The 19,161-nt window shown below is 49.1% G+C and overlaps 1 protein-coding gene across 3 annotated transcripts in view; it reads left to right on the forward strand.

The window, feature by feature from the left end:
• The window catches only part of IFT74 (intraflagellar transport 74), a 191,647-nt gene that overhangs the window by 21,981 nt on the left and 150,505 nt on the right, over nucleotides 1–19,161 (forward strand). For all 3 annotated transcript variants that reach the window (XM_075316873.1, XM_075316866.1, XM_075316880.1), the window contains exons 7-8: nucleotides 70–129; nucleotides 9,862–9,923. In XM_075316873.1, coding sequence (XP_075172988.1) covers nucleotides 70–129; nucleotides 9,862–9,923 — 122 coding nt within the window. The remainder of the gene's footprint in view (nucleotides 1–69; nucleotides 130–9,861; nucleotides 9,924–19,161) is intronic.

Consider the following 19,161-nt stretch of genomic DNA (forward strand, 5'->3'; position numbering starts at 1 on the left):
TGGAGGTGAAATGGTAAAGAAAGCAGATTGTTTCCGGTGGCTTAAGTCGATCTGTCGTTCATTTTTCAGTTGGTGGACAAGCTGAATACTAACACAGACATGGAAGAAGTGCTCAACGACTATAACATGGTACGTGTCCCCAGTGACTGAAACCCTTATTAAATATTAAAATGTTTCTATTCTTTTTGTATATTGATCAGGTTTTAAGGTTATGGCATATTCTTAGGATAGATGATAATTTGCTGATCTTTTTGGGGTACAACCACAGGATGTCCACTAATCCCAAGAATGAGGTGGCACATAACCATGCTGACTATGCGACAGATGGAGATGGCCATATACGTCCCTTGGCTATCGCTGCAGTCCCACAGGCCATGAATGCAGCATTGGTGAACATGCATCACCTGCCATGCCCTTCACAGGGGGTTCTGCACAACCCAGTTGTTGGTTTGGATTGGTGGGCTTTCAAGTGATGGATAGGGGATCATTTTTATTTTGTTACCTTAGTTTTTTTCCTCCCCTTTCTCCAACAGCCATAACTATTTACTTTTCCGCCAACATTATCATATAAGGGTTTGATGCCAAGATATTCTGAAGACTCCGAGCTGAAGTCAAGTAATTTGAAAACCCTACCTCATGGGGATATTTTATATGTAGTTTTGCACCGTTTCATTTGTATTATATCTTGCCTATCAATCTGTTCAGTAAATTATAATAAGCCCTTTCCTAAATTAGTAGATTATGCAATTTACCAAAAAATAATTCACATCTGAAAGGTACCCAAAACTATAGGTTCAAGCACCAGTTCAGGGTCCTTGTAGGTCCTCTTCCAGGTTGTGTCTAAAACAGCAAGGGATTTCTTTGTCACTCCATTGGGAGACCCAGACAATTGGGTGTATAGCTATGCCTCCGGAGGCCACACAAAGTATTACACTAAAAGTTTAAAGCCCCTCCCCTTCTGCCTATACACCCCCCGTGCTCCCACGGGCTCCTCAGTTTTTATGCTTTGTGCGAAGGAGGCAGACATGCACGCATAGCTCCACAGCTTAGTCAGCAGCAGCTGCTGACTATGTCGGATGGAAGAAAAGAGGGCTCTTCACAGGGCCCCCAGCATGCTCCCTTCTCACCCCACTCTTGTCGGCGGTGTTGTTAAGGTTGAGGTATCCATTGCGGGTACGGAGGCTGGAGCCCACATGCTGTTTTCCTTCCCCATCCCCTTTAGGGCTCTGGGCGAAGTGGGATCCTAATCGGTCTCCAGGCACTGAGACCGTGCTCCATCCACAGCTCCTGGACTGCTGGATAAGGAGCCGAGTATCGTCAGGGACATGGCCCTGCTACTTTCAGGTACTCTGTGTCCCCGTGGGGACCGCGCACAGAAACACTCCAGCATTGCTGGGTGTGTTAGTGCGCCGGGGACCGCATCGCTGACCGCGCTTGTGCCATCACACACTGCAGCGTGGCTGGGTGTGTTAGTTTACTGGAGACTACCGCGCTGACCGCCGCTGCCATGTTTACTCTGCGGCGCGGCTGGGACTGTTAGTTCGCCGGGGACTACCGCGCCGACCGCGCTTATACGGCGGCCGCGCTTATAACTTTAGTCCCCGGCTTTTGCGGCCTAGTCTCATTCTTTTCCCGCCCCCAGGCCTGCCAGTCAGGGGAAGGGCGGGACGCTGTACAGGACATCAGCACTGAGGGCTGGAACATGCTTTGCATACTCCACCCCCCTCACTGTGCACAGTGGGGCACCAGATTCCCGCACTTTCTAGGGCACGCCCACGGCCCCCTCCTCTCCTCAAGACGCCGGCAGCCATTCCTGTCAGCTCTTCTGACGCTGGAGAGGGGAGACAAGCTCTGGGAGACCCAGGCAGGGATTCTGGTGACCACACAACCGCTTTGAGCGGGCGGTAAGCAGCACCTGAGGTGCTGGCCCCACTTGTGCAGAAGTGTACTTATAGATTATATGCTTATAGGCTATACTTTACACTGTATGGTGCACGGTTGATTTTTGGCTATATACCCTCCTGGGTTGCTCAGGGGAGACAACAGCATGGCGTCCACAAGAAGCAAGGGTGCCAAAAATACACAGGCTTACTATGCTGCCTGCGCCGCATGTAAGGCTTCACTACCGGCAGGTTCCACTGACCCTCATTGTGTACAGTGCTCGGCCCCTGTGGCACTTGCTCAGCCGGAGCCTCTGCTAAGGGTGGCCCAGGGGGAGCCACCTGCTAACACTGTCCAGGTGACAGGGACGGAGTTTGCAGTTTTTACTGAAAGACTTTCTGAGACTATGGCTAAGATACTAGAAGCTTTGCAGTCCAGACCGGTATCTCAGACCAGGGGCACTGTGGAATCATTGCCCCCTGGTTCCCCTCTGTTGGAACAACAATGTCCTCCCGGCGTGTCTCCTAGATCCCAGGGTGAGGTCTCTGACACGGACCGCAGCCCCAGACCGCCTAAGCGAGCTCGCTGGGAAATCCCCTCGACATCATCACATTGTTCAGGGTCTCAGCGGGAGGACTCTCTGTATGATGAAGCGGAGGTAGCTGATCAGGATTCTGATCCTGAGGCCGCTCTCAACCTTGATACTCCTGATGGGGACGCCATAGTGAATGATCTTATCGCGTCCATCAATCAAATGTTGGATATTTCTCCCTCAGCCCCTCCAGTAGAGGAGTCAGCTTCTCAGCAGGAGAAATTCCGTTTCAGGTTTCCCAAGCGTACAACGAGTATGTTTCTGGACCACTCTGACTTCAGGGAGGCAGTCCAGAAACACCGAGCTTGTCCAGATAAGCGTTTTTCCAAGCGCCTTAAGGATACACGTTACCCCTTCCCCCCTGATGTGGTCAAGGGCTGGACTCAGTGTCCCAAGGTGGATCCTCCAATCTCCAGACTGGCGGCTAGATCCATAGTTGCAGTTGAGGATGGGGCTTCTCTCAAGGATGCCACTGACAGACAAATGGAGCTCTGGTTGAAATCCATCTATGAAGCTATCGGCGCGTCTTTTGCTCCAGCATTCGCAGCCGTATGGGCACTTCAAGCTATCTCAGCGGGTCAAGCGCAAATTGACGCACTCACACGTACGTCTGCGCCGCAAGTGGCGTCCATAACCTCTCAAACGTCGGCATTTGCGTCCTACGCTATTAATGCTGTCCTGGACTCTGCGAGCCGTACGGCGGTTGCAGCCGACAATTCGGTGGCAATACGCAGGGCCTTGTGGCTGCGGGAATGGAAGGCAGATTCGGCTTCCAAAAAGTGTTTAACCGGTTTGCCTTTCTCTGGCGACCGTTTGTTTGGTGAGAGATTGGATGAAATCATCAAACAATCCAAGGGAAAGGAAACATCCTTACCCCAGGCCAAACCAAACATACCCCAACAGAGGAGGGGACAGTCGAGGTTTCGGTCCTTTCGGGGCGCGGGCAAGTCCCGATTCTCCTCGTCCAAAAGGCCTCAAAAGGATCAGAGGAACTCCGATTCATGGCGGTCTAAGTCACGCCCTAAAAAGACCGCCGGAGGTGCCGCTACCAAGGCGGCTTCCTCATGACTTACGGCCTCCTCACACCGCATCCTCGGTCGGTGGCAGGCTCTCCCGCTTTTGCGACACCTGGCTGCCACAGGTAAAAGACCGTTGGGTGAGAGACATTCTGTCTCACGGTTACAGGATAGAGTTCAGCTCTCGTCCTCCGACTCGATTCTTCAGAACATCTCCGCCTCCCGAGCGAGCCGATGCTCTTCTGCAGGCGCTGGGCACTCTGAAGGCAGAAGGAGTGGTGGTCCCTGTTCCTCTTCAGCAACAGGGTCACGGTTTTTACTCCAACCTGTTTGTGGTCCCAAAGAAGGACGGGTCTTTCCGTCCGGTCCTGGACCTAAAACTGCTCAACAAACACGTAAAGACCAGGCGGTTCCGGATGGAATCCCTCCGCTCCGTCATCGCCTCAATGTCCCAAGGAGATTTCCTTGCATCGATCGATATCAAAGATGCTTATCTCCACGTACCGATTGCTCTAGAGCATCAGCGCTTCCTGCGCTTCGCCATAGGAGACGAACACCTTCAGTTCGTGGCACTGCCGTTCGGCCTGGCGACAGCCCCACGGGTTTTCACCAAGGTCATGGCTACAGTAGTAGCGGTCCTCCACTCTCAGGGTCACTCGGTGATCCCTTACTTAGACGATCTGCTGGTCAAGGCACCCTCTCAAGAGGCATGCCAGCACAGCCTCAACGCTACTCTGGAGACTCTCCAGAGTTTCGGGTGGATCATCAATTTTCCAAAGTCAAATCTGACACCGGCCCAATCGCTGACATACCTTGGCATGGAGTTTCATACCTTCTCAGCGATAGTGAAGCTTCCGCTGAACAAGCAGCGTTCACTACAGACGGGGGTGCAATCCCTCCTTCAAGGTCAGTCACACCCCTTGAGGCGCCTCATGCACTTCCTGGGGAAGATGGTGGCAGCAATGGAGGCAGTCCCTTTCGCGCAGTTTCACCTGCGTCCTCTTCAATGGTACATCCTAGGCAAATGGGACAGGAAGCCGACGTCCCTCGACAGGAACGTCTCCCTCTCTCAGGCAACCAAAGCTTCCCTTCGGTGGTGGCTTCTTCCCACTTCATTATCGAAGGGGAAATCCTTCCTACCCCCATCCTGGGCGGTGGTCACGACGGACGCGAGTCTGTCAGGGTGGGGAGCAGTTTTTCTCCACCACAGGGCTCAGGGTACGTGGACTCGGCAAGAGTCCTCACTTCAGATCAATGTTCTGGAGATCAGGGCAGTGTATCTGGCCCTAAAAGCGTTCCAGCAGTGGCTGGAAGGCAAGCAGATCCGAATTCAGTCGGACAACTCCACAGCGGTGGCTTACATCAACCACCAAGGAGGAACACGCAGTCGGCAAGCCTTCCAGGAAGTCCGGCGGATTTTGATGTGGGTGGAAGCCACGGCCTCCACCATCTCCGCAGTTCACATCCCGGGCGTGGAAAACTGGGAAGCAGATTTTCTCAGTCGCCAGGGCATGGACGCAGGGGAATGGTCCCTTCACCCGGACGTGTTTCAGGAGATCTGTTGCCGCTGGGGGATGCCGGACGTCGACCTAATGGCGTCCCGGCACAACAACAAGGTCACGGCATTCATGGCACGTTCTCACGATCACAGAGCTCTGGCGGCAGACGCCTTAGTTCAGGATTGGTCGCAGTTTCAACTCCCTTATGTGTTTCCTCCGCTGGCACTGTTGCCCAGAGTGTTACGCAAGATCAGGGCAGACTGCCGCCGCGCCATCCTCGTCGCTCCAGACTGGCCGAGGAGGTCGTGGTACCCGGATCTGTGGCATCTCACGGTCGGCCAACCGTGGGCACTGCCAGACCGACCAGACTTGCTGTCTCAAGGGCCGTTTTTCCATCTGAATTCTGCGGCCCTCAACCTGACTGTGTGGCCATTGAGTCCTGGATCTTAGCGTCTTCAGGATTATCTCAAGAGGTCATTGCCACTATGAGACAGGCTAGGAAACCAACGTCCGCCAAGATCTACCACAGGACGTGGAAAATATTCCTGTCGTGGTGCTCTGCTCAGGGTTTTTCTCCCTGGCCATTTGCCTTGCCCACTTTTCTGTCCTTTCTTCAGTCCGGATTGGAAAAGGGTTTGTCACTCGGCTCCCTTAAGGGACAAGTCTCTGCGCTCTCTGTGTTTTTTCAGAAGCGCCTGGCCAGGCTTCCACAGGTACGCACGTTCCTGCAGGGGGTTTGTCACATCGTCCCTCCTTACAAACGTCCGTTGGAACCCTGGGATCTGAACAGGGTGCTGATGGTTCTTCAGAAACCACCGTTCGAGCCAATGAGGGATATTTCTCTCGCACGCCTTTCGCAGAAAGTGGTTTTCCTAGTAGCAGTCACTTCACTTCGGAGAGTGTCTGAGCTAGCAGCACTGTCATGCAAAGCCCCTTTCCTGGTGTTTCACCAGGACAAGGTGGTTCTGCGTCCGGTTCCGGAATTTCTCCCTAAGGTGGTATCCCCCTTTCATCTCAATCAGGATATCTCCTTACCTTCTTTTTGTCCTCATCCAGTTCACCAATGTGAAAAGGATTTGCACTTGTTAGATCTGGTGAGAGCACTCAGATTCTACATTTCTCGTACGGCGTCCCTGCGCCGCTCGGATGCACTCTTTGTCCTTGTCGCTGGCCAGCGTAAAGGGACACAAGCTTCCAAATCAACCCTGGCTCGGTGGATCAAGGAACCAATTCTCGAAGCTTATCGTTCCTCGGGGCTTCCGGTTCCATCAGGGCTGAAGGCCCATTCTACCAGGGCCGTGGGAGCGTCCTGGGCCTTGCGGCACCAGGCTACGGCTCAGCAGGTGTGTCAGGCAGCTACCTGGTCGAGCCTGCACACTTTCACGAAACACTATCAGGTGCATACCTATGCTTCGGCAGATGCCAGCCTAGGTAGGCGAGTCCTTCAGGCGGCGGTTGCCCACCTGTAGGACGGAGCCGTTACGGCTCTATTATGAGGTATTATTTACCCACCCAGGGACTGCTTTTGGACGTCCCAATTGTCTGGGTCTCCCAATGGAGCGACAAAGAAGAAGGGAATTTTGTTTACTTACCGTAAATTCCTTTTCTTCTAGCTCCAATTGGGAGACCCAGCACCCGCCCCTGTTTTTTTGTGTACACATGTTGTTCATGTTGAATGGTTTCAGTTCTCCGATATTCCTTCGGATTGAATTTACTTTAAACCTGTTTATAATTTTTTCCTCCTTCTTGCTTTTGCACCAAAACTGAGGAGCCCGTGGGAGCACGGGGGGTGTATAGGCAGAAGGGGAGGGGCTTTACACTTTTAGTGTAATACTTTGTGTGGCCTCCGGAGGCATAGCTATACACCCAATTGTCTGGGTCTCCCAATTGTAGCTAGAAGAAAAGGAATTTACGGTAAGTAAACAAAATTCCCTTCTTCATTTGTCTCCACCTGCCCAGACCTAGGTATTTGTTTCTAAATGAGCAGTCCATCCACTCCCTGCTATGTAATCGCTGATGGAGAAACAGAATGGGGCTGGCTTGGCTACGGAAATGGGCAGACTGTTAGCCCATAATCTGTGTAGACAGAGGGAGGCTGGTTAGTTATTGACAAGGGCAGTGCGTTGGCCACATTCTCTGTAACCTCTATGTAAAGAAAAAGAGGTTAGCTTAGTTATTGAAAGGAGCAGTGTATTGGCGCCCTCCCCTGTAACAACTGATGTTATTCATAGGGGTAATGCATTAGCTCTATTCTCTGTAACTGCTATATAAATACAGAAAACGGATGACTTAAAGGGGTTTTCCCACAAATAAAGTTAATTTTAAAGTTCATTTTAATCAATAGATATTGGAAAAATAATAATTGCCATAATTGGATGTGTTTAAAAATAATGTTCCTGTGCTGAGATAATCTTGTATATGTGTCCTTGCTGTGTACTGTGTAGTGGCTGTGTCTGAGAGTACAGGGACATGCTCTGATCATACCATATTTCCTCAGCCAGGGATGACGCCAAAGAGTATAAAAGCATGGCATCATAGATGATTCTTTTTGGGGGAAAAAAATTCCCTGTATGTTTTTAAAAACATGTTTTACTTCAAAGAAATACCGTATTTTTCGCTTTATAAGACGCACCTGATTATAAGACGCACCCCCAAATTTGGTAAAGGAAAAGAGAAGTTTTTTTTAAAATGTTAAATGGGGTCCATCCTATAATGCCAGTGTTCGTCTAACAAATCATATAGGGTATATGTCCCTCATAGCCCCCCATCCTAAAATTAGCCCCCTTAATCTGGATATGGCCCCCTTATATTGAATATAGCCCCCTTGTGCTGGCACACGTTCCCCTGTGCTGCCTATGGCCCCCTATGGATTGCACACGTTCCCTGTGCTGCCTATGGCCCCCTATGGATTGCACACGTCCCTCTGTGCTGCCTATGGCCCTCTATGAATTGCACACAGTCCCCTGTGCTGCCTATGGCCCCCTATGGATTGCACACGTTCCCTGTGCTGCCTATGGCCCCCTATGGATTACACACATTCCCTCTGTGCTGCCTATGGCCCTCTATGAATTGCACACAGTCCCCTGTGCTGCCTATGGCCCCCTATGGATTGCACACGTTCCCTGTGCTGCCTATGGCCCCCTATGGATTACACATATTCCCTCTGTGCTGCCTATGGCCCCCTATGGATTGCACACATCCCTCTGTGCTGCCTATGGCCCCCTATGGATTGCACACGTTCCCCTGTGCTGCCTATGGCCCCCTATGAATTGCACACATCCCTCTGTGCTGCCTATGGCCCCCTATGGATTGCACACGTTCCCTCTGTGCTGCCTATGGCCCCCTATGGATTGCACACATTCCCTTGTGCTGCCTATGGCCCCCTATGGATTGCATACGTTCCCCTGTGCTGCCTATGGCCCCCTATGGATTGCACACGTTCCCCTGTGCTGCCTATGGCCCCCTATAGATTGCACACATCCCTCTGTGCTGCCTATGGCCCCCTATGGATTGCACACGTTCCCCTGTGCTGCCTATGGCCCCCTATGGATTGCATACATTCCACTGTGCTGCCTATGGCTCCCTAAGGATTGCACACATTCCCTTGTGCTGCCTATGGCCCCCTATGGATTGCATACGTTCCCTTGTGCTGCCTATGGCCCCCTATGGATTGCACACGTTCTCCTGTGTTAGATATCGCCCCCATGCTGCTGCCCATAGTAAAATAAAACACTCTTTCCTTACCTCCTCCAGCGCTACTGTAATCCCCCGTGTCTCCCTCCGTGCTTCTGTTCCTCCACTTCCTGGTTCTTGGTGCCGGTCATGTGATCAGCACAGCAGAGTGATCTCATCTCTGCGTGCCTGCCTGATCACAGTGGAAGCAGGGACACCGGGAAGAAACGCTGGAGGGGGTAAGTAAAGCTTTTTTATTTTAGGATGAGCAGCATCAAGGGGGCCATATCTAACACAGGGGGGGCATGTGCGATCACAGGGGGGCGCGGGCTCATATAATATGCACCGCTCCCCCAGCCCGTCACGGCGGTGCGGTTTCAGCACAATGGTGATGGACAGCAGCTGTGCATATTATATGAGCGGGAGCAGGAGATCTAACACTGCCGCCCGCAGCATTCATCTGCCCCCAGCAGCGCTCCAGCACCGCTCCAGAGCTGCCCCCACCTCCCCTGAACCCTGCAGTGTATATACTACCCCCGTATATTCGGCTTATAAGACGCACCCCCTACTTTCCCCCAAAATTTGGGGGAACAAAAGTGCGTCTTATAAAGCGAAAAATACGGTAATTTTTTGAGATCTTCTGCTGTAATGTCTGTATACTCTTCTGCATCCTCCCTGTGGTGTGATCAGACCATGTCCTGTACGGTCAGACACGGCCATTACACAGAACATAGCAGGGACACATATATAAGATATTCTCAGCACAGGAACATTTTTAAACACATCCAGTTGTGGAACTTTTTATTATTCCAAGATCTATTGATTAAAGTCAACAGCATGTTTAACTATGTAAAAGGGCAGTGTGTCAGCCCCATGCTTTGTACCCACTATATATAGAAGGAAGGGGGCTTACTCCGTTATTGGAATGTGCTGTCAGCCAGACCCCTTCACAGACCTGTCCGGACAGTGCTTTGTGTCCACGTGGCCGATATCAGACGCAGTCCAGAAGAGGGCCTACCAGGACACCTTTCCGATATGAAGTATATTAGTAATTTGCATGACTTACTAACTGGGGCAGATTTATCTCACCTCAATAGCAGGACAAACGAATGAATAACATTGTCATCAATTGTTAACAGCATGTTTATTGCTATTTATCAAAGTACTGTCCAGTAAAGCTTTCATGGTGCTTGTTTTCTAGCTGAAGGCGCAGAATGATCGGGAGGCCCAGAGCATAGATGTGATCTTTACAGAGAGACAAGCGTAAGTAGTTGTGCTGCATTTATGGGGTTGTATCGTTTCACCACCCCTCCATTTTTTTCTATTATGATCCTCATTGCTCCCCTATAACGACTTAACCTAAAATAATGTTTGTAAAATGTACCGCTGATTAACTCTTTGCTGGCACTCCCACCTTTGGCCTTTGTGACGGATTATTAGATTATTATTTTTTTTTTAACCTCTTTATTGTTGCGCTCCAGGCGCGACTGAAACGTGTGGTATTTTAGCGTGAGCGGTGTTTGTCAGTAAAATTATTTTACAGTACATTAACAAACTTTAATTAACTCTTTACAGGAATGTTTGTAAAAAAAAAAAAAAAAAGAACAATTCTGCCACTGGCTTTTCTCGTTTTAAATTTTACGTATTCACTGTGTGGCACAAATAATGTGTTAACATTATTCTGTGGGTCAGTATGAATTTGGAGGTCCCACATTTCCATAGTTTTATTTAGGATTCATTAGTTTATACAATATATACAGATTGATTAAAAAAATCACTAGTTTTTTCATTGCCGTATTCTGAGAGGCGCAAGTTTTACAATCTTGTGTCAGTAGAGTTGTATGAGGGCTTATTTTTGGCATGACAAGCTGTAGTTCTTTTTGGTTCCATTTTGTGGCATATGCTACTTCTATATCACTTACTCTTTGGGAGACAAGATGAACAAAAAAAATATTTCTGATTTTTTTTTTTAAACACCATTCATTTATGGGTGTAATTGTCATGTTATCATTATTCTGTGCATCAATACAATCATAACGATACCAAATTTTGTGGGGGGGGGGTTTATGTTTTGCTACATTTGTGCAAAAAAAAATAATGACTTTTTAAAGGGATTGTCAATTACTTCTCAATCCCTTTTTTACCCCAGTAAAACAATAACTTATACTCTCCTCAGATGTGGGCACCATTCTAGAAGTGTCTGCATTGCCTCTCCTGAGGATCACATGACATTATGTCACGCAATCCCTATGGCCAGTAAGCGCTGGCTTCACTCTCCCCTTCTATGGATGTAATTGACATCCAGAGGAAGTGAGAGAGCAGCCAGGGCTCTCACTTCTTCCAGATGTGAATACATATGCGTTGTAATGTGTTTCTGTTGTGGAAAAGCACTAGAAACAAAAGTAATCTACTTATAACTTTTTAGCTTTAACGTTTTGTCAAACCCAGATAGTAGAAACAAAAGAGAAAATTCAGCTCACCGAATTGCTGTGATCCGCTGTATTTCCAGGGAAGCGCACGGAAGGCTAGGCTGCCATGAAGAAATCAGGAAAGGAAAATTTCCAGCGCAGTCCAACTTTTCATATAAAAATTCATCTTTATTAGTCAATCCATAAAAAAGGGGGGGATTTACAAGCGGTCAGCAAAATATAGCATAGAAGTTATGCAGACCCCACAAAGCTACGCGTTTCGACGTGAGTCTTAATCATGCTCTGGGGAGGAAGAGATGTCGGCTTCCTATATCCTAAAACACACACCCTCTCAAATTAAAAACACATGTTTGCATCAAGAGAACTTTTACAATGGAATGCATCACATTACAAGCATATATGCACTGCGGTTTTTCCATGGTAGAAAGAAAGGATGAAAAGAACAAGAAGAAAATAAAGAGGAGTTTAGAGAAAGGAAGAAAGGAAAATAAAAAGGGAAAAGATAAAAAGGATAGAGACATGAAAGAGAGAAATAGGAGAAAAGAAAAATAAAAAGGAGGAAAAAAAAGGAGAAGGAAAAAATGGAAATATGCTAGTGAGAAATTAAGAGAGTGATAAAAAAATAGTGATTAAAAACATGGTCATACAATATAATCATATGATATAATACACTGATGCATGATTATAGGGAACAGTCATTACACGATAATAATAGAAAATGTCAAATCCACATGGATATCTTTCATAGCTCATTAGTATTCCACAAAAAAGCATCGGTGGATTAGACCCCTGTCAATATGCATCTTATAGGAAAGATGAAAAATATAGGAGAAGATGTTTCATCTTATACAATTATAATTAGAGTCCCAGAGAATCTGTAACAAGTACCAGTATCTATGCACAATCTATAACTATGGAGCGAATATGTAAAATCTTGTATAGATAAATATTTAAGGATGTGAATATTTTATTTTTTATGTAATCCACATTACAGAGAAGAATTTTTTTGATTTAAGATTTTTTTACCCTCTCTCTAATCCCTATAATTTTACTGTTCTTTGCTTATTACTTATTATTATAGGCAACTGATATCAAGGGAAAAATAATTGTTTTCATAAAGCTATCAATTAAAGATTTCATCATGTATAAATTATTCCATAATAAAAAATCTTTTGAAATTGAGAATATTTTATTAGTTTTATTTTTGTGTTTATTATTTTTGTGTATTAATTAATATAAAAGGAAACAAGAGAGAAGTAATTATATATATATGTGGTTATTCGACCAATTGAATATTCTTGGAGCTCAGGGCACTAGTTTTTGTACTAGAAATTATTATGATGGATTGATCATGAGCTATTATGATGAATATTTTAAATGTTTTAAAGTCTGATTACTGGTTATAGTTCCAAAAAATAAGATCGTTTATCAACCATCATGATATGTCATCCAGAAATTGAAGGGAGAAAGTAAAACAAAAGGATGAGCAGAAAAAAAGGGGAAAAATAGTGAATATGAAAATTAATAGTGTAAAATAAGGTCTTGTCGGTAATTCATGCCGTGTGGTGTCCTGCTCTCAAGGGTGAGGATCCAGTATGTTTCTCTATTGAGGAGTTTCCTCCTATGATCCCCACCCCGGGTCGGTCTGAAGACCTTTTCAATGCCTGTGAATTTGAAGTCATGCAAATCTCCTCCATGTATCGTTTGAAAGTGCCGTGAAGCTGCTGATACTGAGACAGCTTGTGGATTGGTCGCATCAAGTAGATGGCGTCTTATTCTGGTCTTCAATGGACCCACTGTACATCCCGTATATTGGAGTTTGCATGCATCGCATGAAATAAGGTATACTACATGGGTTGTATTACAGTTGATAAATTGATTAATCGTGTGTTCTTTATGATTTTTGTTGGATTTGAATGTACTACTTTTATGTACATAGGAACAAGCCTTACATTTATTAGCCCCACATTTAAAGAAACCTTTTATATTAAGCCAATTTTGTGGTGATTTTTTCTCAGTACTAGAATAGAGGCTGGGAGACAAAAGGTTACCCAAAGTAGGGGCTTTTTTTGCTATAAATCCTACTCCAGTCTTAATAATATTTTTAAGTTTATAGTCTTCATTGAGGATAGGTAGATATTTTTTTATTATGTTTGAGATGAGGGAAAATTGGTTACTATAAGCTGTTACAAATGATATGTTATTACAATATCGATCATTCCTTTTCTTTGTCGCTCCATTGGGAGACCCAGCCAATTGGGTGTATAGCTATTGCCTCTGGAGGCCACACAAAGTATTACACTTAAAAGTGTAAGGCCCCTCCCCTTCTGGCTATACACCCCCAGTGGGATCACTGGCTCACCAGTTTTGTGCTTTGTGCGAAGGAGGCAACACATCCACGCATAGCTCCACTTTTTAGTCAGCAGCAGCTGCTGACTATGTCGGATGGAAGAAAAGAGGACACATATAGTGTCCCCAGCATGCTCCCTTCTCACCCCACTGTATGTCGGAGGTGTTTGTAAGGTTGAGGTACCCATTGCGGGTACGGCGGCAGGAGCCCACATGCTGATTCCTTCCCCATCCCTTTTTACAGGGCTCTGGGTGAAGTGGGATTTACCGGTCTCCAGGCACTGAGACCGTGCTCCATCTACAGCCCCTGGAGAAGATGCTGGATGGAGCGGAGTACATCAGGGACATGGCCCTGCTTCCTCAAGGTACTCTGTGTCCCCGTGCATTTGGCGCTCACACCGCAGCATGCTGGGTGTTGTAGTGCGCCGGGGGACATCAGCGCTGCGGCGCCTGTGCCATGGCCTCATTCAGCTTTGCTGAAGCAGGCTCACTTATGGGAATTGGTCGCGCCGGCCGCTGGGACTGGGGCGCAGCTGGCACTTGTAGTGCGCCGGGGACTTCAGCGCGGCCTGCGCTTTTACGGCGGCCGCGCTGATAACTAGAGTCCCCGGCTTTTGCGGCCTGCTTCCGTTCGTTCCCGCCCCCAGACCTGCCAGTCAGGAGAGGGGCGGGACGCTGGCCACTTCCAGGAATCGGTCGCGCCGGCCGCTGGCAGCGGCGCGGCTGGCACTTGTGGTGCGCCGGGGACTTCAGCGCGGCCCGCGCTTTTACGGCGGCCGCGCTGATAACTAAAGTCCCCGGCTTTTGCGGCCTGCTTCCGTTCGTTCCCGCCCCCAGACCTGCCAGTCAGGAGAGGGGCGGGACGCTGGCCACTTCTTTGAATCGGTCGCGCCGGCCGCTGGAACTGCGGCGCGGCTGGCACTTGTGGTGCGCCGGGGACTTCAGCGCGGCCCGCGCTTTTACGGCGGCCGCGCTGTTAACTCGAGTCCCCGGCTTCTGGGCCTAGTCTCCCTTCGTTACCGCCCACAGCCCTGACAGTCAGGGTAGGGGCGTGACGCTGCATAGAGCAGAGCTGAGAGCTGGAGTATGTTTTGCATACTCCACCCCTCTCACTGTGTGCACTGTGAATCCGGATTCCCGCACTTTCTCAGGCACGCCCACGGCTTCCTTCTCTACAAGGACACCGGCAGCCATTAGTGTCAGTTTCTGTACGATACAGAGACAAGTGTGGAAGACCCTGGCATTCTGATAGTCACACAATCGCTGTAACATGCGTTAAGCAGCACCTGTGGTGCTAACCCCACTAGTGCAGAAGTGCACTTATAGATATGCTTGTACTATATACCTTGCACTGTTTGGCGCACGTTGTATATACCCTCCTGGATTATGCGGAGGAGTTATCAGCATATTCTCTGTGTAAAACAAAGGTGCAGAACCACATGTTTTTCTATACAGCTGGTACAGCATGTACGGCTATACAGCCGGCAGGTACATAGACTCCCATTGTATGCACTAATGGCCAGGGGATGAGGACGGTGTCTGCAGTATTTACTGACAGTTTTTCTGAGACTATGGCTATGATACTAGAAGCCTAGCAGTCCGGACATGTCTCTCACAATATGGGCACTGTTGAATCATTGATCCATGGCCCCCCTCAGTGTGAATAACTAACAGCTCCGGGAATGTCACACGCATCCCAGAGTCACGGCTCTGCACGGACGTCAGTCCCAGACAGCCTAAGTGGGCTCGCTATGAGCGGCCTCGGTTTCATCAGGGTCCTAACAGAAGGACTCGCTGTGTAATGAGACGGAAGTAGCGGCTCAGGATTCTGATCCTGAGACCGCTCTCAATCTGGATACACCTGATTGTGACGCCATAGTAAATAATCTTATAGCGTCCATCTATAGAATGTGGGTTATTTCTCACAGCTCCTCCAGTGGAGGAGTCAGCTTCACGTATTTTTCTGGACCACTCTGCCTTCAGAGAGGCAGTCCAGGAACACCACGCTTATCCAGATATGCGCTTCTCCAAACGGCTTAGGATACACGTTATCCCTGTCCCCTGACTTGGTCAAGGACTGGACCCAATGTCCCGAGCGGCATCCTCCAATCTCCAGGCTTGTAGCTAGATCCATAGTTGCAGTGGGAGATGGAACTGCAAACTCAAAGATGCCACTGACAGACAGATGGATCTCTGGTCGAAAGCCATCTATGAGGCTGTCGGCGCACCGTTGGCTCCGGCATTCTCTCCCTTGGGGCACTCCAAGCTATTTCAGCTTGTCTTACACAGATTGACACGGTTACACGTACATCTGTGCCGCAGGTGGCATCCTTAACCTCTCAAATGTCTGCATTTGTTTCTTACGCGAGACCGACTGTTTGGTGAGCGTTGGATGTAACCATCAAACAGTCCAGGGGTAAGGATTCATCCTTTCCTCAGCCCGGACACAACAAACCCCAACAGAGCAAGAGGCAGTCGGGGTTTTCGGCCTTTTCGAGGCTAGGGCAGGTCCCATTTTTCCTCGTCCAATGTGGACTCAAAAGGATCAGAGGAGCTAAGATTCTTAGCGGGCTCAGTCTCGCCCAAAAAAGCGACAGTCTGAAAACCCGCTTCCAAGGCGGCTTCCTCATGACTTGCGGCCTCGGTCGGTAGCAGGCTCTCCCGCCTTGGCGATATTTAGCTGCCATAGGTCAATGACCATTGAGTGTGAGACATTCTGTCTCACGGGTACAGGATAGAGCTCACTTCTCGTCCTCCAACTCGATTCTTCAGAATTTCTCCACCTCCCGGCCGGGCCGCTGCTCTTCTGCAAACAGGGTGCACTCTATAGGCAGAAAGAGTGATGACCCCCGTTCCTCTTCAGGAACAAGGTCACGGTTTTTACCCCAAATTCTTTGCGGTACCTATAACAACGGGCCGTTCCGTCCCGTTCTGGATCTAAGAATGCTCAGCAAGCTCGTGGACACCAGGCGGTTCCGGATGGAATCCCTCCGCCATGTCATCGCCTCAAGGTCCCAAGGATATTTCCTAGCATCATTAGGCATCAAGGATGCTTATCCACACGTGCCGATTGATCCAGAGCACTAGCGTTTCTACGCTTCGTTATAGGAGACGAACACCCTCTGTTCGTAGCTCTACCTTCCGGCTAGCGACAGTCCAACTGGTCTTCGCCAAGGTCAGGGCAGCAGTAGTCACAGTCCTGCACTCTCAGGGTCACTCTGTGGTCCCGTATTTAGACGATCTACTTGTCAAGGCACTCTCTTAGGAAACATGCCAACACTGCCCGAACGTTGCGCTGGAGACTCTCTAGAGTTTTGGGTGGATCATCAACTTTTTAAAGTCAGATCCGACCCCGACCCTATCGATAACATATCTAGGCATAGAGTTTCTTACTCTCTCAGCGATAGTGAAGCTGCCGCTAGACAAACAGCATTCACTACGGGCTGCAAGCTCTTCTTTAAGAACCAGTCGCACACATTGAGACGCCTCATGCACTTCCTACGTAAGATGGTAGCAATGGAGGCAGTTCCTTTCGCGCAGTTTTACTGCGTCCACTACAATGGGACATTCTCCGCCAATGGGACGAGGAGTCGACGTCCCTCAACAGAGTCGTCGTTCTTTCTCAGGCGGCCAAGGAATCTCTACGGTGGTGGCTTCTTCTCACCTCTTGGTCAAAAAGAAGGTCCTTCCTATCCCCGTCCTGGGCGATAGTTACGACAGACGCGAGTCTATCAGGGTGGGGAGCAGTTTTTCTCCACTACAGCGCTCAGGGTACGTGGACTCAGCAAGAGTCCACTCTTCAGATCAATGTTCTTGAACACAGAGCAGTGTATCTTGCCCTACAATCCTTCCAACAGCGGCTGGAAAGCAAGCATATCCGACTTCAGTCGGACAGCTCCACAGCGGTGGCATACATCAACCACCAAGGAAGAACGCGCAACCGGCAAGCCTTCCAGGAAGTCCGGCAGGTTCGGATGTGGGTGGAAGACACGGCATCCACCATATCCACAATTCACATCCCAAGTGTGGAAACCAGGAAGCTGACTTCCTAAGTCGCTGAGGTGTGGCCGAAAGAGTATGGTCTCCTCACCCGGACGGGTTTCAGGAGATCTGGCGCCGCTGACAGAGGCCGGACGTCGATCTAATGGCGTCACGGCACAACAACAATGTGCCAGCTTCATGGCACGGTTTCACAATCATCGAGCTCTGGCGGCAAACGCCTTAGTTCAGCATTGGTCGCAGTTCCAGCTACCTTAGGTGCCACCTCTGGCATTGTTGCCCAGAGTACTGCGCTAGATCAAGACCGACTGCGGCCGCGCCATCCTCGTCGCTACAAATTGGCCGAGGATGTTGTGGTACTCGGTTCTGTGGTGCCTCACGGTAGGCTAACCGGGGGCACTACCAGACCAATCAGACTGGCTGTCTCAAGGGCCATTCTTCCATTTGAATTCTACGGCCCTCAACCGGATGGTGTGGCATTGAGTCCTGGAACCTAGTGTCGTCAGGATTACCTCAGGACGTGGTTGCCACCATGAGACAGGCTAGCATACCAACGTCCGCCAAGATTGACCACAGGACGTGGAAGATGTTCTTATCTCGGTGCTCGGCGCAGGGTGTTTCTCCCTGGCCGGTTGCATCGTCTATGTTTCCTTCCTTCCTGCAATCTAGGTAGGAAAATGGGTTGTCGCTCAGTTCCCTTTAGGGACAAGTCTCAGCGCTATCTGTATTTTTTCAGAAACGACGACTTCCTCAGGTACGCACGTTCCTACGGGGAGTTTGTCTTCTCAGCACTCCGTACAAGCGGCCGTTAGAGCCCTGAGATCTGAACAAGGTTCTAATTGCTCTCCAGATGCCGCCTTTCGAGCCTTTGAAGGATGTCTCCCTTCCCGTTTTTCACGGGAAGTGGCCTTCTAGTAACGGTCTCGTCTCTTAGGAGAGTTTCCGAGCTAGCAACGCTCTCATACAAACTCCCTTCCTGGTCCTTCACCAGGACAGGGTAGTTCTGCGTCCGGTTCCGGAATTTCTCCCTAAGGTGGTATCCCATTTTCATATCAATCAGGATATCACCTCACCTTCTTTGTGTCCTCGTCCAGTCCATCAATTTCAGAAAGATTTGCATCTGTTGGTTCTGGTGAGAGCACTCAGGTTCTACTTCCCGCATGGCGCTCCTGCGCCACCCGGATGCACTCTTTGTCCTTGTCGCTGGTCGGCGTAAACAGTCGCAAGCTTCCAGATCCACCCTTGCTCGGGGGCTCGAGGAACCAATTCTTGAAACCTACAGTTCTACTGGGCTTCTGGTTCTCTCAAGGCCGAAGGCCCATTCTACCAGAGCCGTGGGTGCATCCTGGGCATTACGGCACCAGGCTACGGCTCAGCAGGTGTGTCAGGCACCCACCTGGTCGAGTCTACTTACTTTTACCAAGCATTATCAGATGCATACCTACGCTTCGGCAGACGCCAGCCTAGGTAGATAAGTCATTCAGGCGGCGGTTGGCCACCTGTAGGAGAGGGCCGTTTGACGGCCCTATCATGAGGTATTCTTTTACCCACCCAGGGATTGCTTTTGGACATCCCAATTGTCTGGGTCTCCCAATGGAGCGACAAAGAAGAAGGGAATTTTGTTTACTTACCGTAAATTCCTTTTCTTCTAGCTCCAATTGGGAGACCCAGCACCCGCCCTGTTTTCTCGGGGTTTTTCTGTTTTTTCGGGTACACATGTTGTT

The sequence above is a fragment of the Anomaloglossus baeobatrachus genome, chromosome 1 (assembly GCF_048569485.1).
Source record: "Anomaloglossus baeobatrachus isolate aAnoBae1 chromosome 1, aAnoBae1.hap1, whole genome shotgun sequence".
In the NCBI taxonomy this organism is placed as follows: Eukaryota; Metazoa; Chordata; class Amphibia; order Anura; family Aromobatidae; genus Anomaloglossus; species Anomaloglossus baeobatrachus.